At 41.9% G+C, this 22,345-nt stretch overlaps 1 protein-coding gene across 10 annotated transcripts in view; it reads right to left on the bottom strand.

Annotated features, from left to right (window-relative positions):
* The window catches only part of CEP112 (centrosomal protein 112), a 418,686-nt gene that overhangs the window by 196,436 nt on the left and 199,905 nt on the right, over window positions 1–22,345 (bottom strand). For 9 of the 10 annotated variants that reach the window (XM_059998183.1, XM_059998182.1, XM_059998186.1 and 6 more), the window contains one exon: window positions 15,527–15,709. The exons of the other annotated variant lie outside the window; for it this stretch is intronic. In XM_059998183.1, coding sequence (XP_059854166.1) covers window positions 15,527–15,709 — 183 coding nt within the window. The remainder of the gene's footprint in view (window positions 1–15,526; window positions 15,710–22,345) is intronic. 10 annotated transcript variants of the gene reach the window in all.

Below are 22,345 nucleotides of genomic sequence, written 5' to 3'. Positions count from 1 at the left end.
GAAATGGGATAATATTTTTTAATGGTAGTTCAAAGGCCGACAGATGTCAGAGTCTTTGAAGATGTCAGTACACTGAGCAAGGAGTTGCCATGAAAGCCTGCCTGAGAGGTGAAGCAGCTTTTTAATGGCTGAAAAAACCCTTGCAGACACATCCTTGTGTTTTTAATTTGTCAGAGTTTCTGCAGTATTTTCTGATTAATGACACACGATTATAACTGCATAGCAGACATATTTTTATCCTCGGTTAAATGAATCGTTTACTCCACATTCTTTTAGAACTAGATAAGAATAGGGACACTTTCCTAGGAAGTCCCAAAGTGTTCTGATCGCTTCACATATTTATGCTAATTTTGTGGGACTGGCCAAATCCAGAGTTACTGTATGTTGCCAGCTTTTGTTCTCTTAATAGTCTGTTGCTGGTAACATTATGATGCACATGTGGTAGTCAGAACGCGACTCACTACAGTTCCATTCTTTTCATGTACGTGGAACAATATGTGCTTGAATAATTAATTTGTGCACCAAGTCATGTCAAACCAAATTAATATTTAAAAACATTCCTGAGCTCCATCTAAACAACCATGGGCTGCCATAGGGTTGCAGAAGAGAAAGAGGTGCTTAGGGGGAAAAACTGCAGCCCCAGCTGCAGTATGACGTTGATGCCACCCGAAAAGCAAGGGCCCTAATACCGCGTGTAAGCCCCTGGGCGCTGCTCTGGGTGGCGAGAGGCTCTAGGTCGTCTGACTCGTCGATCTGACGTGCTCTGCGAAGCGGCCTCACGGTATTCCTGGACAGCAACCACGGGCCACCAGAGAGCAGTAGCAGAAAAAGGCTTTCCCACCAAGGGCTGGCCTGTAACTGATACCATGACGAGGTGCGGGGGAAGCGCTCACAGCTCTGAAGGCACACGACGTGGGGGCAAGTCCCAACCCCTCACTCCAGCGCCGCCTGGCCGGGTCTGCCCGCCTTCTGTCAGAACTGAGCTCACACCTGCCCCCTCCCAGAAAGCCGGTGCAGGTGTCCAGCACGCGCGCTCTGCTCGGTTCTCCTTCTCAGGAACAAATAAAAGCAGGCCATTTCTAGTTGGAAACGTTCCCCTCCTGCAGGGCTACTCCTATTTCCACAGCTCGGAGCCCGGGCGCTGCCCTCCGCTGTCACCCTGTGCGGCCACGACGGGTCAGGCCCTGAGCACACGCCTGTCCGCTTCGGAGAGCTGACCTCCGCCAGTCCCACAAGGAGGCGGCCCAGCAGGCGGGGACCAGGGTCGGGGCTGGGGTGCAGGGGAGGGCGCCCCGGCAGGCAGGGGGCGGTAAGCAGCGTGCCCACGCGGCGGGAGCCCCCGGGCCCTAGAGGACAGGTGCTCCAAGGGGTCACCCTCCTCAGGTAGGGGCCGCGGCCTCTGCCGTGTCTCTAGGTGACTGTCGGGGCGCCACTAACCCTGGGCCTGACTTCGAGGCAGCTGAAGGTCCCACCTCGTCGTCTGCAGCTCCTGCATCTGTCCCTGCCCCGCCCCCCACCACCAGGCGCGCGCGTCTCCAGACCGCAGCTCCCACCCTCGATGGTGTCCCACCAGGACAGTGTTCCTCTTCCGTCTCCTTTTCCACTCTTTCCATCCATCAAAACTCCCGCTTCTTCAGTGTGACGGATTTCACTTTTTTTAATTTAATTTTTAATAAAGATATAATTGACATATAACATTGTATTAGCTTTAGATGTACATAATGGTTTTTAAATTGAGGTATAATTGACACACAACATTGTATTAGTTCAGGAGTGCCACATAATAATTTGATGTTTGCATATGGTGTGAAATTATCACAATAAGTCTAGTTAACATCCTTCACCTCACGTAGTTACAATTTTGTGTGTGTATGCGACAAGAACTTTTTTTTGGAAAAAGCCTTATTTTTTTATTATTTTTTTTTAATAAATAGGTTTTTTCTTTTTTTTTATATATACAGCAGGTTCTTACTAGTCATCGATTTTATCCACACCAGTGTATACATGTCAATCCGGATTTCACTCTGACGAGAGCCATTTAACGAGAAACAATTCCGTGATGCGGTCGCTTACTTTCCTCTGCACCTCAGTGCTGTTCAGACCTTCCCTCCTCTGGGGCGTTCCCAGGCTCTTTGGGGCACACGCAGCCTCCTGACTGGGAACACGGGGCAGGTAAGCAGGGAAGGGCGATTCTCTCGTTCGCGGTGCTCTGCGGACTTGCTAGACTGCCTGGCGGAGTGGGAGCTCTTCCAGCGAGGGCTGTGTCTTATTTGTTTTGTGTCCCTTCTCTCAGCGCAGTGGCTGGCGCATGAGGGTGCTCCGTAAATGCGGAATGAACAAAGAGGTAAGTGAAGGAACCCTTGGAGACACAGTTCCATCTTAAGAGAAATCACTTGTTCCTTTCTCCTCTATTCATTTAAGGTGTAAAAGCGGTCACGAGTTACCTACTCCAGAAGTCGCCTTGCTGTGTAATATTTATCCGTTTTGAACACTGAAACGCACGCATGAGTGAGGCAGTGAAGGCGCGCGCGTTAAATAAGGAAGAGGGCAAACGAGAGAGGCTCCCCGTGGCGATTTCCAGCAGCCTCGCGGCTGGGCCCCGGGCCCGGCAGGGGCGCCGTCGGGGCATCTCAGGGCTGCGGGCAGCCTGTGGTCTCCCATCTCCCAGGCCTCGACCTCGGAGGCTCAGACGCTGAGCTCCTGTGCGGGCCAGGACACACCCTGCTCCTCTGCGCCTCTCTGGCTGATCTCCAGGGTGTCTGCGACACCCTCCTCTGTCCCCAACCCGGCGGCTCTCCGTGGACCCCAGCCTCCCGGGAGCGGCAGCGGGCCCGGAAGTGGGGCCGGGCGGGAGCCGGGCTGGCGTGGGTGCAGGTCGAGCACGACCCGCCACTCCGAGCCGCGATGCGGCTTTCACCTGGGTCTACCTTCCCATCGCTGGCTTCCCTGATCTGAGAGCCCGTGTCCCGCGGCAGGACTGGGCCACGTGGAGTCGGTCCTTACGGACTGCTGCTCATTTGGTGCGGCCGTCTGTCTACGTTGTTTGGCCACGGTTCACAAACTGAAATACGTAAACTAACATTTACAGGCTTATTTGAAAGTATTTGCCCATTTCAAACTCACAAAAACCCAGGAGTCAGGCATTATGGCTCCCGAATCACCACCTTTTCTTGGTTCCCTTGCCCTCATCCTTGAGCCATTTTCCCAGTCTTCTCGTTCAGTGCTATGTCCTCCATCTTCTCTTAGGCAATGAGTGTGGCCCACCCTCATTCCATTCCCCTCCTTAGAGGGGCTCATCCTCACAGTTGGTACCTGCTGCCATCCATCCTGGTGACCCCCAAGCCTTTATTTCCAGAGGAGAGCTCTCCTCTGAACTCCAGCCTTATATTCCCAGGTGCCTAAGTGACATCAACACCTGATGCCCCGTGCACATGGACCACAGCTCCGGCCTCCTCTCCCTCCCTCTCTGCCACATCAGCTTTCCTGTCGCCAAAGCCTTGGCTAAGTCCCTCATCACCTGTCACTAGGATGACTCCCAACGAGCCACCCAGCCTCCAATCTCACTGCCTTACGACTCTTAATCCTCTGCTTCAATTCTCCAGTGACTTCTGATTGTCGACAGTTATGATCTCTCCACTTTGCACTGGACACGCCTATCATAAAAAACTGGAGCATGCAACCTAGCATGTATATGTGTAAATCTGTAACACTAGCATATTAATACATTCTGCACATTACAAAAACTTACACAAAATAGATGAAATACAAATACACATAAATGGAAGTTCTCTTCTTTCTTCCTATATCCTAATGGACCCTACTTGGGAGCACACTGTTCTACATAATCACCAGAAGGGGTAACAAGTGTTGCAGGTAGGACGCTGAGGTAAGGAAATGGAAGACACAGAAATGGCAAGCACAGATGACAGCATAAACCCCAAACTGGAGACCAGCGTTCAAGGAGAGCTGGTTCTGACTTCCCAACATGGTGTAAAGTATTTTGCAGGTACTGATCTTGCTACTCCTGTTTAGAATACTTTTCCTAGTCTAATTTGCGTAGCAAATTTCTATTCACTAAAAAAACCTCAGTGCATATGGTATCAACCTTTTCTGATCCCCTCCCAGACCCTATCTCCCCACACTCCATAACTCCATCTCTTCTTTACCTGGGATCAAGGCACTTCCTCACTTCATTGCACTTTGCTATACACACGTGTGTAACTCTAGAAGGCCTAAAGGCTGGGTCCGCTAGAGGAGGCCCCGAGATATAACTGCCCATTTCCACGCTGGTACTGTTACTAGTTCCTTACACACAAGGTGGGCAAGGCGGGCATGTAGGCAGTTTCCAGAGAGTAGAAAGCAGCCAGGAGGGTACCGACCTCCCTCCACCCCAAAGAAAGGGGAGCTAGGCATCCTAAAGGGCCCGATTAAATCATCACATGGATCAGGTGGTACCACCAGCAAAAGGGTGCCCCATGGGGACCTGTGGGCCAGGGCAGGTTGTCCTTCTGACCAGGGGTGTTACTGTGTCTCTGCTCTATGCAGACGCACCCTCCGTCTATGTGAAAGGAAGGTATTCCTTGCCCCCAGCTGTTGGAAGGAACCATACTGCCCTCCCATCATGACAGATGCACAAATGCCTGCTTCTCCATAGACTATATGAGCTGGAGGGCAAGAATCACTCCGTTTTGAATATTCCAAGGTTGACTACGGTGCCTGACACGTAGTGGGAGCTCAGTAGAGGACACCGCTGAATGAACGACTGGATATCACAGATGTGGAAAACAATGATCAGAGATATGAAATTGGTTACTCAGGTTTATAAAGCCAGCAAGTGGTCGAGACTGGTCATGAACCAGCACCTTTGTTTTCATATTCGAAAGAAATTGATCACTGCATCTAGGCCCATACGTTGTCTATCACCTGTATGCCAATGATGTCCAAATTCGTATTTCTGGAGTCTCAACCTGCATCTCCAACTCCCTGTCTGACGCACCTCCATCTGGATATTTAACGTGAGGCTCGAACTTAACTCGGCAGAACTTTGTTTTCATTCCCTCCTAATTGCCCTCATAGCTGGCACCATCGTCTAACTATAGCTGCTCAAACCCTAACTCTACAGAAGTCCTCTTTGCCTCACTCCCCACAGCTTACCCATCAGCAAGTCCTACCGACAAATGCACACATCACACAGACACCCAGGACTGCCCGCAGAGCCTCAGTGGCCTTTTAGAAGCGTGAGTCAGATCACGTCACCTTCCTGCTCAGAAGCCTCTCCTTGTCTTCCAATCGCATGCAGAGTCAAACCCAGCTCCTCAGAGGCCCGGCCCTTCCTGCACCTGCTCTGCTCCTGACACACAGGCTTCCTCTTCTCTTCCGTCAGCTTAGACAGCTCCCCCTGGAGCGGCCTCGCTGACGGCCAGCGAACAGCCACCGGGCACAGTACCACAGCTCTGCACCTAACAGGGACTGTCACGCAATGCTCTCCTTGTTAAGTTGTGATTTGTGTTATCATCTGTCTTTCCCCCATTCAAGTGTAAGTTCCTTTAGAGCAGAGGACTGATCTATCTTGTTCTTTTCTGTAACCCTGAAAGGAATCCTCTTAGGGCCAGAGAGACCATTCCCTACACAACTTGGGGCAACATTCATGTGAAAGCCACCTCCTGAAGGTGTATACCCCCATCCCCAGGGCCTGGCACAGAACTGCACTCAAAATACCTTTACTGAGTAAATGAATCAAGTTGAAGGAAGGCTGTGTCAGAAGCAAATTCCATATACATAATTCTGCCTAATTCTGACAGATAGGAAAACGTATGTGGAAATAAATTTGATTTATACATGATCCAAAGAGTCACAATTATAAAAGTGTTCAAGTCACAGAGTTCCATTTTGTCAATATCGATATGGAACAATGAGACTTCAAAGAGCAATCGGAACAGTCAACAATAATTATGATTTTTCTGAGAAGATCTACTCTGCTATTCCTATTTCTGAATTGAATTTTTTTAAGAAACACCGACTTTATGGCAATAGATTGGGATGTTTGCTGCATGTCCTACACCTGCACGGCTCTCAAGACCTGAACCAGCCACACAGGCTTTACAGGGGCCGGGGACACACGGCACCTCCTGAACTCAGGGCTTTTGTCTAACAACAGCCTTGGAAGCAATTTTTGAATAAATAAAGAACCAAAAGTTTTCCACCCTCACACTCTACTTCTCCTGTTGCACATGCCAGCATCATTTTATCTGGAGCTATTGTAAAATTTGCCCAACAAGTGTGGATAACATTTACATTACAAAAATTAGCTTTTCAGGAAACATTTGGTAAACACATGCATTTTGTACGTTAAATGACATCTTTGCAAATAATGAAATAAATAAGGTCCCACTTGACCCTAGCGATCTGGGGTTTGTTTCATTAATAAAGACTGACTTAAGGAGTAGACTTAAGATGAATGAGTCACCAGTTTAATCTTAACCTTTTTAAAGACCTACAACTTGCAAGTCCTTACTGGAAAATCCCCTCGTTTTAAGATGCTAGGCCTGGCTGGACCATTGCTGCATGTTCACCGAAAGCTCCTCTGTACCACAGAGCGATAATGTCACTGGGACACAAACACACCCATGCGTGCGCAAGCGCACGCGCGCGCACACACACACACACACCGAGAGCACTGCTGCGTTGCAATTGCCCCCACTAACAAGGAAAGAGGGTCCAGGCCACAAACTTCAGCAAACTTCTTATGGTATCTGAGGACACCATTAGCTCATTCTCAAATCTTACTACTACTTTCAGGCTTTGACTTCATACCCGAGCAAAACAAATCCAAGTGAACAAGAAAAATAACACACATTTTCAAACCCTGCAAGTCTAGCTGTGCACTGTCTCTTCATGATTTCTTGTGATCTTTCCCCAACCTCTCAGTATACAAATACCCAAAAGTACTTGAGAGGTCAGGTAACAATTTAAATTAATTGTTAAAACAAGTGAAGAAAAATAACTTTCACTAAATTTTAATATTTGTTTCAATGGAAAAATATTATCTCAAGTTCCACAATGATCCACCAACTAGGTCTCAATGAGGCCACTTTTTATTATCCAAAAGTTTCCTTCTAGCGACAATATTTTCCAAGGTTTTCTCTACACAAATATTAAAGTAGCTTGAAAATAGACAATTATTTTCATGTAATGCCTTGCTCTCCTCCTCAAACAGGAGTTCAAGGTCTCCCCAACAGAAATTTCTGTGACTTTTCTCATGGAAAATGCTCAGGTGTTAAATATCTTTCGTATCCTGCAACTAGGCGTGATTCCAATTAGTCCTGAACCAAAGACAAAATGACAGTTTAATGAGCTTCAATTTGCCAGCTCTTTGAACATTTGATGATATCATCATTTTGCCAGTCATTTCTTGCACTCTGTCTTCAACCTCTCGGTCCCAAAAAATTACCTCAAATATACAAATGAAGACATCAGGGACGTCTCTTAGGGAACTGAGTCAGAAACCCAAAAATGACTTTTCCAAGACATCAAGGAAGAAGAGCTATTCGTCCCATATTTCCTCCCAGGTAACTTCTGCCAACTTCCTCAGTAATTTCATTTAAGGCAGAGGCGAGGAGAAGGAAGGGCAAAACGCTAAGGGCAAAGGGCTAAACGAAGGCGTTTTTCCGTATGTCAACGGGAATGACATCCCTCATGTGGAACAGTGATTTATTGCTGGAGTATTTTATGTAAAAGAAAACTCTTCTGAAAGTTTTTCATTTTGACCAAAATTACTCTAGAACTCAGCTCAAACTGCATCAACATAATTTGTTTTTCTAATTGTTCTTTGTATTTCTATCAAGAAAGTCTCCAGCTTTGAACTTACTAAACCACCTCGACCTCATTTCTAGGAGGTTTTGACCAGCTGTTGCCGTGTGATAGGATTCTTACAAGGATCCCTTTAAGGAAAAAAATGCCAACATTGAAGTCTTTGAGCTTTAAAAAGTCACTCCGTTAAAAGGAATGGATCATATGTAATGTTCCAAATTAGTGTGTGAATATAACAGACATTCATCTATAGTAAACCATTCACAACAAGCCGTATTTCGCCAATACTAAAAGCAAATTCCTAAGCAATATCTTATAAAGACTGGTAGGTCCCACTGACCTAAAAGCTTACTGGATTCTTACTCTGGACATATCTTCTTATTTCAGTAATAATGTGAAAACCAAAAGTGAACCCATTTAAAAGCATAGGAAACTTTAAATTCTAAAATTTGTGGGAAGGAATTCTATTCCAAATAAAATATTAAGAAATGCATATCTCTTCCGAGTTTAGCTGGTTTCAGAATAGAGACATAGCCATGGCTGTCACTTTGGAGAGAGACTGAAACTACTGGCTAAGACCTGATTTGGATTTATATAGCCTGAGGTATGGGTATCAGTGTTTAAACCTAGCAATGTATTAAGAATCCAAAATGAAAATGGAATGGAGTTTATGCAGAATAAATGAAATTCAGAGACAACGAGCTCCTCCATAAGCAGGCAAATGGGCAGGGGAAGTGGTCACAAGCGCCAGCTACACTACTAGTTATGTCACCTTGGGCAACTTTCTGCACTTTCAGAATCTTTCCTCATTGATAAAGTGGAAATACATACAAGTCATTTTCTGACCCAGGCAAGAAGGTCAAAACCGTTTCCAAATAGGAAACTTAATCCTTATGGGGGACTGGAAGGGCTGGATGAGGTGATGCGATGGAAGGGGCCGAGCAGAGAAATTCAGGACTGCTCCAGAGGCACTGCTGACTCAAACCGGACTGGAGCAGCCCAGTTCAGTTACGACCGGCCGCACCGTCAAGTACACCAACTCAATGAAAGAAATGCAAATTGAGATGAGAATCTCAGCATGGGAACAAAGGTAGCAGTGTCTCTCTCCCATGCCCGGCAGAGATTCACACAGCCCTCTTCCTTTTTTGCCATGTCCAAGTGTCTCCAAAAATCTAAAACCTTTCTTGGAAGAGGCCGTGAGATAAAGAGCACTGAATTAAGAAGCCCCGGTTTGCTAGTTCTGTGACCTTGGGCAAGATAACGACCTTGGAACCACAGGTTCTTTACGTGTCAAATGAAAATAATTGGATGCAGTCATCTCTCGTGACGACTTAATCTGACAACATTATTGCTGGATATTCAGACACTCGATATGACTAAAGGCTTCTTATCTGTCGGAACACGCTGTGTACACAGACTTGTGTTCCCTTGCAGTCTCCCGGTTTTCACCACTGCAGAGTGATCACATTATACCCTCCATTGTAAATATCCTCAGCATTTAATCATTAAGAACAACTTAATGTTCTTCAAAACAATTTAAATATTTCTTTAAAAATCCATTAAGTATAATGAGAACATAGGACAGATTTTTAAAGCAATCATTATTGATTGATATGAAGTTGTTATTGCAAATGGAATACTTTATATGTTATTATTTGGAAGGCTTGTCTTGAAAAGGAATATTCTTTATCTAAAAGTGGACCACATGCCATAGAATGTGGTTTCCATGGTAACTGCCACATTTTAAAAATATGCACAGGACTAAAGATACATTGTATAATACTTCGATAAATGCATCATTCTTAGAGAAATCAATTTCCTTGTCTCAGTCTGTTTTTGTTTATTAAACTTAATATAATTTTTTCCACAATGAGGACCAAGTTGAATTATTTATAATAGTTTAATTATAGGTAGATATAGGCTACTTTTCTGCTTTTAAGATGAAAATAATCACAGAATTTTAGAATTATTATGGAGAAAGAAAGCTGGTGACCTATCAAAAATGTAGACTTTACTTGAAAGGGCATCTTTCTCTATTTTCTCATAATTAAGTATCTAAGAAATAGTATTCTTCTACACAGTAATATATACAATAATATATTAATGCAAATATGTTATTAGTTCATATGTAATTCTATTACATCACCATTGGATACTAATAAAGTGAGATCTTTGCATCAATGCATCTATTCAGAATATAAGGATTTTTGTCCTATTTGGAAAATTCTAAATAACCTATGTTTTTCACGTCAGAAAAAGAATATTTCCCCCACAGTCTTTTAAAAATGGCTTAGTTGGGGAAAACCTCTATTTGTATTTTAAACAAACACCGAAAGTTCTTGGGTTATCTTTTTTTTTTTTTAAACATCTTTATTGGAGTATAACTGCTTTACATTGTTGTGTTAGTTTCTGCTGTATAACAAAGTGAATCAGCTATACATACACATATATCCCCATATCCCCTCCATCTTGCGTCTCCCTCCCACCCTCCCTATCCCACCCCTCTAGGTGGTCACAAAGCACCGAGCTGATCTCCCTGTGCTATGCGGCTGCTTCCCACTAGCTGTCTATTTTACATTTGGTAGTGTATATATGTCCATGCCACTCTCACTTCGTCCCAGGTTACCTTTCCCGCTCCCCATGTCCTCAAGTCCATTCTCTACGTCTGCGTCTTTATTCTTGCCCTGCCCCTACGTTCTTCAGAACCTTTTTTTTTTTTAGATTCCATATATGTGTGTTAGCATACGGTTATTTGTTTTTCTCCTTCTGACTTACTTCACTCTGTAGGACAGATTCTAGGTCCATCTATCTCACGACAAGTAACTCAATTTTGTTTCTTTTTATGGCTGAGTAATATTCCATTGTATATATGTGCCACATCTTCTTTATCCATTCATCTGTCAGTGGACACTTAGGTTGCTTCCATGTCCTGGCTATTGTAAATAGTGCTGCAATGAACATTGTGGTACATGTCTCTTTTTGAATCATGGTTTTCTCAGGGTATATGCCCAGTAGTGGGAGTGCTGGGTCATATGGTAATTCTATTTTTAGTTTTTTAAGGAACCTCCATACTGTTCTCCATGGTGGCTGTATCAATTTACAGTCCCACCAACAGTGCAAGAGGGTTTAGGGCGTTAACTTTTAAAGCACTTCCGATCTAGAGATGTTTTCTAAGGGTTTCTGGAAGAGTCATATAGTGATAATACAGAAATGTAGGCTTATGACTTAAAATATGCTTTCTTTTGGTTCATAATAGCCACTAAACTGGATCTCCCAAAGCAACTGCATGTTTTGATGTTGAGGATAATGGCATTACCCATACATTAAAATGAAAATTTGGCACATTAAAATAAACTTGCTAATTACATTTTGTGAAAGTACTTAAAGAATCTTAGGTTTTCCCACTGGATTTTATTCCCAAATGTTTTAACATATAGAGAAAATCATCAATTATACTGGTCAGCGCCTTTTACATGAAGCCCATGTCGTATATTTCTCTCAGAATTGAGCGTTAGAAAAAAAATGAACTGGTATGATTTCTTACATTAGATATTTAGAATTACACAATTCATCATGTTTCACTCTTCACTGTGGCTTCTAGGCAAGCTCAGAGCTAAAACTTGTACTTAACTGGAGCATTTTCTTTAAAAGTATGGATTTTCTGATGCGGTTAATATCATTTATTGCTTAATTACCATTTTCAGTTATATTGCATCTGTATGTGTTTATCATAAAATGCTGCCTCAAATCCTTTTTGAAAATGCTTGGAATATAAAGAAATTAAAATCAAACGTTTTCAACAGAAAAAGTACTAGCCACCCCAAAGCCCAAAGACCATGTATAGGTTCAACAATAGTGTTCAGAACATACATATCGTTAAATTCACCCTTCGAGTAATCTCTGAAGAATAATAACCCATCCTTAATCCACTGCACACATGTACACACCCAGTTCATAAATGGACATTTTATCTTGTGCCCAGATTCCCAAATTCATGGAAGATAATGTTATCAAGATATAATTTTTTAAATTGTCCTATCATAAACATCTTTTTTGGAAAACTTTTTTTTAAGTGTAAGAGAGAAAGAAGAGGGGCTCTAAAAATCCCACATTTTAGAATCGGCGATCGATGTAGCCTCTTACTGTCAGTCAGTATGGCAAAATCCAGATGATCTGTCTTTATTGTGCAAAACTGTTCATATGAGAATCATGATTCTCAGTTTAGGGAATCAAGACAGGCATCGAGATGCCAGCATTAGGCAAGACCCACCTCACTATATACAAATCCCCAGTTAAATGTATTTTCAGATGTCGCTGAAAACCCTCTCCACTCTACAGATGGTGGTTCACAGTGGCTGCCGTGGTTCCTCTCTCACTACTCAATGCATCCGAACCTCAACAGCTCACAGAGAGAGCTGTCCCAACATGGGGACACCACCTCTGGGGCGAATCACAAAGGTCCTCTAGAACAGTCTCTACAAGGGCTCATACACACCATTCACTTCAGCAGCAAACATCAAAGATCAAGCAACCTCTGAGTGGTTCAGGGTCCTAAAAGCACAACCAAGGGATCAAGGAATCTACGTTCTGTTTTTCTTCAAGTTCGAGGGGATAAACTGCAGAAATTCTTTCACTACATTGCAGTTCAAAAGCAAAACAAGAATTACACGAGGACTACCGTGTTGGAAGAAGCTTTCCTAAGATGATCACAACAAAACTATAAATGTCCTTTATGTTAAAAAACATGATGGACTCAAGCAAATCATTCTCCAAAATAACTTCAATAAGAGGGATCTGGCAAATGAGAACTATCTGATAATGAGGTTGCGAATTTCCATATGTCTTGAAATCTACTGATCTGGGTGCTTTTCCTTAAACGTTATGACCTCAGGTACACAGCAGACTGAACATCTTATATGAAGGTAGGAAAATTTAATGTGCATGTTAGCAAATGTAAGTATCACAACATAAACTCTCCCATCGTTGAAAATCAAGGAATTATGGCAAAAATATAATGTATGCATAGAATAATTAGCTAAATGCACCAAATAAAAAGAGAGAAATGGTTAACTGTCCTTAGTTATATTACTGTATCTTATTGTTTCTCTATAAAACAAAAATTACTTGAATAACAACGCACCTGTAATAATTATATAGCATATTCACCAAAAGGGAGCTCCCAGTTGATATGATTCACCTTAAGGTAGGTGACTATACTTTATAACAATGGTTTTATTAGCATACAACATATTACATAGTTGAAAGAAGCCAAAAGTAGATTTTTAGTATATTGCTTGCAATCAAGAATCTGACAGAAGAAAAGCAGCGAACAAAGCCAGAGCCCCCGGAATAGATATTTCACTGTCCTCTTTTGCTTAAATATTCCAACTAGTCCTTTTTACAAAATGGCCTCCATTGCTAAATGGGAGCAGCCGGGCATGAATTGAATATCAAATGTCTCCCTGGAACGCAAATAAGACATTACACAATCCAGTATTTAAGATACTTGTGTTTGTTCTGCATCAAACCACAAAACAGTGATTTTTTTAAAAGGCTCTTCTATTTTAAAAAAGATATGTCACTTTGCTTTTTCTGAAATTTGTGAATGGAATTCAGAACCTAAAAGGTATTATGCATTAGACTACTTAGACCACAGTCATGAAAAGATATATTTGGAAAATTTAGGACTTACCTGAGGAAACCGTGAATTAATAGCCCCAATAAACAGTCCAAAATAAATACAAGTTTCAGCATTTTGGTATACACGATAAGATTTTTTAAAATATAACTTACTGATAAGAGTTTTTTAAAACTATGTTCTCTAAAAACAATTTAGCATAGCTTCTGCAGAAAATCATTTTCATTTTGATCAAGAATGCATTTAGCCTAAGTTTCCAATGCTTACTAGCATTCCCGGGACAGCAATTCCAATTGTTCCAAGAAAGACAGAAAATCTCAGAAATATAATCAATCGTATGCTACAGCATTTGAGGAGGTCAGATTAATACTTCAATTAGAAGAAATTCAATTAATAACTTCATTATACTCTCCCTGTGGCTTAATTATATGTAATAATTCTAAAATTTCCCTTTTGTTATCACTGGATGAACCGCACCCTATATATGGCAGATACGACATATGCAAAGTCACAAAGATTTCCTCTAAATTTGGCCTCTGTTTGTGTCAGCTTTCTACAACACCACGAAAATAGTTAGAAGTTGTATAAATTAATGTATTTAACTCTATCGATTATTCAATTCTACCATGCAAACAGATCCTGCACTGATTCAGAACCCAAATATCTTCTCAAAGAAGACAATGGTAAGGCTTAACATCATCTTCGAAGGAGAATGTAAGTGTGAAAATATTCTTAACAAATTGTAATACTAACAATTAAAAGATCAGAATATATTTTATAAAGGCTCTAATGAGGTTGGTGGCAAAAACATAACACACGTTGATTTCACAGGAACCACCTGACTATTCTGGTACTAGGGCTACTACAATGACTACCTCTTTAATTAACAAACCCCCATAAAACAAATTTAAATAATTTTCCTAGAAATGCATGTGACTGACAAAAAAGCCTGTACCTCCATCTTTATCCAAAGGTAAAACACAACGCAAGGTCAAATGAAGATGACCAATAGCCCTATTCTTTGCCTTACCGTCTCCCGCCTTCCACTCAAGACATAACATCTATTTAATCAGCAGTACTTTTATGTTTAGATAATTATGGAATTGCTTAAACGCATATTATAACAAACAGAAGGTCTATTTCGCTATTTAAAATCTACGTTATTTGGGGAGGAAGGATAACCAGGAAGAAGCTCATGTGTGGTGTGGATAATATGGCTAGATTTCAATGGGAGAGAGGTATTTAGACCTAGTATATGGTATGGTTTTATTAGAAAAGAAAATTATCTTTTTATTGTTATCAATTGCTCTTCAATTTTTCTTTAATAAAATTTCACAGCAACCTCCTCAAGAGGATACACTAAAGGCCTTTGATTATATATACCGTAAAGAGTGTATTGTACCACAAAGAAACACACCCGATAAGATTTTTTTCCATCTGAAATTTATAAAGGTAATTTTCCATGCTGACAGTGCACATTCCATCCCTAAGTTTGAAGAGTCAAATGCTGCCACAGCTGGGGGTTATTCTGCAAATGGCCTCCAGCAGGGACTGCAGGGGTGAGGCAGGAGGCGTGGCGTGCTCATGGGGGGTAGCCCTTCTCTTTATCAGTTATCATCTCAGTAACCTAATCAAATATAGAGTCCAAAGAAAAAAAGCAACACTAGGAAGGAAAAGCAAATATTAAAACAGCTGCTTGATTACCTACAGAGATTAAAACAAAAAGCAAGGAGTGAGGCTGATATATTTCCTAGGGATTTGCTAAGGCTGAGGGGAGGGGTAAGGGGCAGATACCTTAAAAAAAAATCCATCATGAAAGGAACTGAGACAAGATTATAAAAAAGGGGCCAAGTTATAGCGCGCCATGGGATTTTTAATCTGGCTACCTGTGGTTTCTGTAGTTAAAGCTTTATTCATCCCCCAAAAGAGGGGGTGGGGAGAAAACAAAAAAATCACATTTATTTGTCAGTTTTGCAAATGATCAAACAGCGTGCATCAACAAGAATAATAAGAAAACATGAAACGCTGATGACTTTTTAAAAATAGATCCCCGTTGTATCAAATATTATTGATAATTACCTGTGAATCTCGTTTCCTGAACTCTTGGATTTGATTTTCGTGCTCCATATTGGCAGTGTGAAGCTGTTTCTCCAGGTCTCCAATTTCCCGTTCATGGTCTCGGACTAGGCTATCCTTCTCTGCGTTATGCTGCTGTAATAGGTGCGTCTTCTCCTGTTCATGCTCCAGCTTCAGCTCTACTATCTGATTGGACAATGAGGACAGTTCATCAACAGAACATCCTTGTCGTCATGACAACTCATGGCCAGCTTAATTTTTCTCTAATTTGCCCAAGTTGAAAATTTTATTTTTTGCGTCATTATTACCTCACCCTTAAAATACTCTCATTTTGTGTGTGGGGGGGTGGATTTTATCTAAACCTCCTAATATTCAAGACAGTTGGGCATATTCAGTAAATCCTTCTGCAATCTGTTGACACAAATGCCTGAAACATTGAAAAAAATTATGTCGAATGCTAGGTATTTCCTCCCCAAGAATTTGGGTATTACTGACCAGCAATGGTTATAAATGGTTAATCGTCAGTACACTTTGCTTTTTGCTGAAATATATACAACGTAAAAAGCAGCAATTAAATCGGTCAGTTTTCTTTATGGTTTTCAAATAAAAGATCGAAGCTAAATACGCATCTGGATTATTGTATATACAGTTGTCTTTCTAAAAATAAAATGATAAATTTCAAAGCTCTATTATCTCGTTGTCAGCTACGGTATACCAACATAAACAGATGTTATGTGTTCCAGAGGGGCACCTGCTGTGCTGCAGGCTTGCGCCATGATTTCATAAAAAGCATTCTATTCTCAGGATCCTTTCCCAGTCCACTCCACACTGGAGACTGTGACCTTGGCCAGTCTTAGCCTCTCCCTGCTAGACTGAATGGCAGCCCGAGACGAGGGCCTGGTTGCCGCAGCTTTGATACTAATCCTCCCAGGCTGTGCACAATGGCACCCTACCTGGCCTGCACACTATAGCCAGCCAGGCTGTCTTTGAAGCAGGTGATGAATAGGGACTGCAGGAAGCCAGCTTCCCCAGTGAACTCCAGGCCACACAGCTGCTAAGAACAGTCACTTGGATTTTTCTTCAGTTTTGGTGGATTTCAGGGGGAAAAACTGCTGTTATCTAGAATACGCTGTGTTATTTTCGGCGTGAGAATCCATCTTCAAAAAAGCTAACAGTAGGAGCCTGCTCCGAATCGATCTTGTTTCGTGCAGTGAATCGCCAGACTACCTTATCTTAAAGCTATAGCACTCACTTCTCCAGGCGCGCGCGCTGCACCGCATTTCCGAAGTTATTTTCTCTGGAGATTTAAAACTCTCATCCTCTAATTGCAAATTAAGAATCAGAACACAGATTAAAATTGTTTTTAAATGTACGTTTCAAAATGTTTTCTTACTGGGATTTTTCTTTGAGGGTGGGAAAATCAACAATAAACTCCTAACCGCTCATAAACTTACTATTTAGAAGAAAGAAAAGTGCACTAACTCTGGAGTATACACACTTATCGGAACAAGATAGTACAGAAAATAATACGGAAAATTTTATGTTGCATCTGAGAACAAAAACGCATTCTAGTGAATTTATGTCTGTTTAAAATTTAGGGATCTTTCTTGCCTATTATTCTACTATAGGCAATATACAGAAAAAATGCATATAAATTTTCTCTTTATATACCATGCCAAGTAGAAAAGTTTTCTATGATTATTTAAAATAAATGTGCATGGTTTTCTCTGTGATTCACACAACCACAATGTTAATCCCAACAAAAAAGAGAATTTAAAATTTTATTGACATTACTGCATCATTTTCAGGCAGCCAAGTATATGAATTACTGAGGATATTTTTAGAACAGTCTTGGACACATTATTATTTCTACTCAGTGTTATACTATGAAGCATTATAATAATGAAATTATAAATTCTAGTAAAACATTTAAACATGTACCACACTGAAAGGAAACAGAAAGAGGTAAAAAGGTCTACTGAGATCTGATTCTCAAAAGCCTCAAAAAAACTGGGAGAATGGTGTGATTTAAAATTGACAGAAAGCAAAATATTTTACAATACTCTAAGGAAAAGTAACCGATTGACTTTTCCTTAGAGTATTTAAGGAATAGTAATTTTAAGTAATTCTTCTTAAAATTACTATTTAAGTAATTTTAAGTAATTAAGGAAGAAGAATTACAGAAGTTTTCCCCCAAGAGAAGACACAAGACCAGGACTGGCTGTGAGATCGTTAGTAACAGCGCTGCCTGGGTCTAGGCTCTAGAACCAACACCCTTCCACAGAAACTCTGAGTTCTGAGGAGTTCTGACACTTGGACCAGTGACCCTGCTTTCCGTTCATTCATTTTAAAAAGTCAGGAACAAATGAAATAGAGATAATGGCATTTGAAGCCTAAAAGATAGATGTTCATAAGTTAAACCATTAAAATAGTTCGCTGTTTTGTCAGGGTCTGTTGCTCAGTGATGCTGGTTAATGAACAAATCTCAAGGTTGCCAGAGCCTTTTCAAATGAAATCGCTCAGCCCTGTCTGCTCGATCCAATGCTGTTTGGCCAACTTCTAGAGGTTACAAGCCCCTTCTAGTCTTTGCCTAGGTTTCCTCACTGTCAGCGATTTCAGGCAGGGGTGTCCTCTCCAGATTAATGGTAGAGTCCAGGAGAAAAACCCTAATGTTCTGGGAACATCTTGATGATGATATTCATAACCATATTCAATGCCATCATCAAGGTGGATCTGTGTTAAAGTTCAACCTAGCCCCTTCCAGGTAGATAAATGTCCTTTACATGTGGGTGCTTCTCAACAGCAAACAGGAAGTAGTGTATCCTCTTTACCTTGAGCTACTAGATACTTTTAGTTGACCACAATAATGTGCAATGGAGCTCGCGGTTACTAGGAGGTGGTAACGTCATGGAGGGTGTGGAGGATGGGAAAGCAGACAGCATCTGCAAGGGTGAATGATGAAGTGGTCAGTGGGGTCTCTAAGTCAAGGTGGTCCAGAGCCGATAATCTATGCTCCAGGGGGAAGAGGAGGCCCCATCACCAAGGAATTCTTAAGTAAGGCAGGTAAAGAGCTCCCTGTAACGCAGAAGGGAAGGCTTTAAGCTCCCTAATCCGAAAGCACGGAGCTGTGGGCCAGGTAACTATGCTTGTAATGCCACTCGACGGGTGTGAAAGCAGGCTGGCATGTCTCCCAGGACAAGGGGAGTAATTAGGCCTCACGTGCAAGGGCCTGGGAGCACCTGCCAGCCTTTGTGATGCTGGACTTGATAGCCTGCTGGTTGGGGCCTGCGTGAGAAAATGGCTTTATTGCCTAGAAGCTGCTAGGTCGACTCACACGAAATTATCCAACAGGAGATGAATAAGGGCCCCGCCCCACCCACTATGCCATCCCAACACACTCTGACCTTGAGGTTCTGAGATCCCTGAAGGCACAGCCCTCCTCCCAGACCGTATCCTGCCACATATGTCGATGGCCTCCTCCCTCCGCCTGAAGCTCCACGCATGTGTCCTTGGGTAGGAGCACACCCAGGCCCTGAGACGACAAGATGCGGGTGCTAGACAGCCAAGTCCCTGAGGGCCTTGGAATACACACGCTAAGTTCTCCTAACTGTTTTACAGCAGAATTAGTGCTAGCAAATATGGCCTGAACACGCTTTGGTAATCTTATTTTTTGAAGTCATTACTTCTCCGTACACAGTATATAGAAGATCAGCACATCCCAGTAATACTCCTCAAGGTCAGAAATTCCAAAACCAGAGGAGTAAATTAAAGACGTAATAGAATGCACCCAACACATAAAAAAGGAGGAATTGCAGTACAAAAATATTAACTGAAATAACCTCAAATGTAACCAGATGACAAAATCTATATTCTGCAAGCCCCATCATTCTGGACGGGAGGAAAATATACCTTAAAAATCAGAAACAACTAGAGTGATAGGAGAACTTAGTGAGAACGTGAGTGCAATGAAAGAAGAACTCAAAGACAAGAAGATAAAACAACAGAATTAACTAAGGATCAAATAACTGCATCACAAAATAAATTCTAAATTAGAAACGAGTTGAATAAACAGGGCTAAAAATGGAACCACTGATATAGACAAATGACTAGAGATAATCACAGTAAAGGTCCATGAAGGACACAAAGAAAAGATAATACAGAGAGAAAGTGGAAAAAGAAAATCCGTGTGTGGGAAATTCCCTGGTGGTCCAGCGGTTAAGACTCTGCGCTTCCAATGCAGGGGACACGGGTTTGACCCCTCATCGGGGAACTAAGACCCCATGTGCCGCGCAGTGCAGCCAAAAAAAAAAAAAAGAAAGAAAGAAAGAAAATCCGTGTGTACACAGGTACATTATCAGAAGACTTCCCTGAAATGAATGAAGAGTTAAATGCCTATATCAAAAAAGCAAACTGTATACCAAGAAAAACTGATTTAGACTGAGTAAAAGAATGGTTCAAGAATACTATAACTAAACTCAAACATGGAAAAACTCAAAGATTATAGAACCTAAACCACTCTTGGAAAAAAAATACTTGAGGACGAAATTTAGGCAACCAAGAGATGACTGACAAAGCTGTGTTAAGAGCAACCTTTGTGCCAAAAGGCAGTGGGTCAACGTGTGCAAGCTTCAGGGAAAGAAAGGAGGGGCAGAGACTTTCATGCCCAGCCAAACTATCCTTCAAAACAAGGGAACAAGTGGTGACTCTCAAGCAGGCAGAAACACAGTGGATACGACAGCTACATGCCCTTCTGGGAAAAATGACTTGATGAAATCTCAGCAGTCAACAGATGAATCAAAATAAAGGACTCAGATATGAAAAAAAGTTCTGGTGGTATACATATAATCGATTTAAACTTAAAAAGCTAACTATATGACTGTGAGAAGCATGGTTATGGAACAGAATATAAATGTTACAAAACTCAACAATGTATAAGTAATACTATAACTGACAGAAGAAAGGTAGGGGTGGGTGGAAGGAAGTGGAAGCATGTATCTTTTACCTTTTCATAACAGGGAGTAAAAACTGAACCATAAAATTCAAAAATGCCTCTAATCTCAATGTATTTGTAATCTTTATTTCTTAACTTTCTAAGAAATCATTTCTTATATGATAAACAATTTTCTAAACTTCAGAAATTCCTTCAGTTTCCCCTGCTTCTTTAACTGATTTCACATAAAATTAAATATTTTAGTAAAAGTGACAAATATAGCATGGTCCCATTTTTTAAAAACTGCTTTTGTCTCTATACCTGTCTATCCTTCTACTATCTCATAAAAGTGTCTGGGATGATAACCACCTAAGATGACCAACAGTCGTTTCTGGAAGATAAGATTTTGCTAGAATTTTTGCTTCCTTCATCGTATGCATTTACCATGTCAAATGGCTACAGCTCCCTTTGGGGGGAATATTAACTTGTTGCGTTGCAAGAGCCTTTATCAGGAGACATGGTCTCCCTTCAAGCACATGGATTCTGGGTCTGTGAACTGTGATCTTAAATCTGGAAACTTGAACCATGATTTTCCATGGAAGTGGAGAACTGTCTAAAGTTCACTTGCCAGCTCTTGACTTTCTTTCTTGATATTGTACAAGTATCACTCCCGTTGGTCTCTGTCTTATCCCTCAGAGCTCCGTGCTTTATTCACTATCGCCACAGGCCCCTGCAGGGCAAGACACCTTGGTGGCCACTCCTGCCACGCTGCCCACTGCAGCGGTCACTCCTACCATCCATCTGATGTTCGGGGCCCCACTGGCAGACCCCCAGCAGCCCACTGAAAGTTGGCCGCCCGGCTCCAGCGCAGCAGTGCCTACGGTGGGCCTGGCACACGGTGGAAGCCAGACCAGAGCCGCTCAGTGGAATCAGGGGCCCATCACCATGCCTTCTTCAGCACCTCCTAGGCCCTCCCTGGGTGGAGGGTGTCTGGCCTAAAGTAACAAATGACTCTAATATTCTCATTCTCCTAAGACTCCGACCTCGTCCTCAGCACTGTGCCAAGGCAGTTCTGGCATCTCTACCTCGGATCAACACGGCTGGAGTAGTAGAGAAGACCACTACCTAGTAAGATCACAAGCTTCGTTAACATGCTACATACTTAAAAAGAGCAATGAATGTCAGCTCAAAATTGTCAATAATCATATACGTTAGACTAACAACAGTTCAAAAGGCACTTTGATATAAAGTGCTAGCCATTGAAAGTCGAAGATTTTCGGTAGGGCTTGCCAGGTGACACTCCCACATCATCCCGCTTCCTACTCGAGGGATCCCTGTGAAAATTTTTGCTTCTTGGTTGTGAAATTCAGCACTACTTTTGTGTCGTTGATAAGACTCATTAAGATCCTCACTAAAAGACAAGTGTACCACACCCTGTGTTTTTCCATTTAATGAGATACAGGGCTTAACATCATCAGGCTACGTCTCTGAGCAATTTTCCATTTGCATTTGCAAAACAGCACATTTGAAATGTCAAAATAAGTTACCAAATTCTCTAGAGCTCCAGAAATCTAGGTCCAGTGAGGCAGAGTCTACTGTAAAGATAGCACCGTTTCACTAGACTGATTCTTTACTAAAAGATGTTCAAATCTTTTCTTTTTAAAGTGCAGTTATATGATATAAAATGCGCTATTGGACGTTACATTTCATGACCGATAAAGACTCCAAGCCTTTGGAGTCAGAGGAAAAAAACATTTTAGCACAGAAAATACTACAATATGGTCTGACTTTCTGAACATGTTAATAGAAACAGGCACCAAAAGAAACAGTAAAAAGTCAGCAGTGTGTCAAGAACAGAAATAGAATTTGTCACCTATGGAGAGCCTTGTGGC

Source organism: Delphinus delphis, chromosome 19, assembly GCF_949987515.2.
Source record: "Delphinus delphis chromosome 19, mDelDel1.2, whole genome shotgun sequence".
Taxonomy (NCBI): Eukaryota; Metazoa; Chordata; class Mammalia; order Artiodactyla; family Delphinidae; genus Delphinus; species Delphinus delphis.
This window is presented reverse-complemented; position numbering and strand designations above follow the sequence as displayed.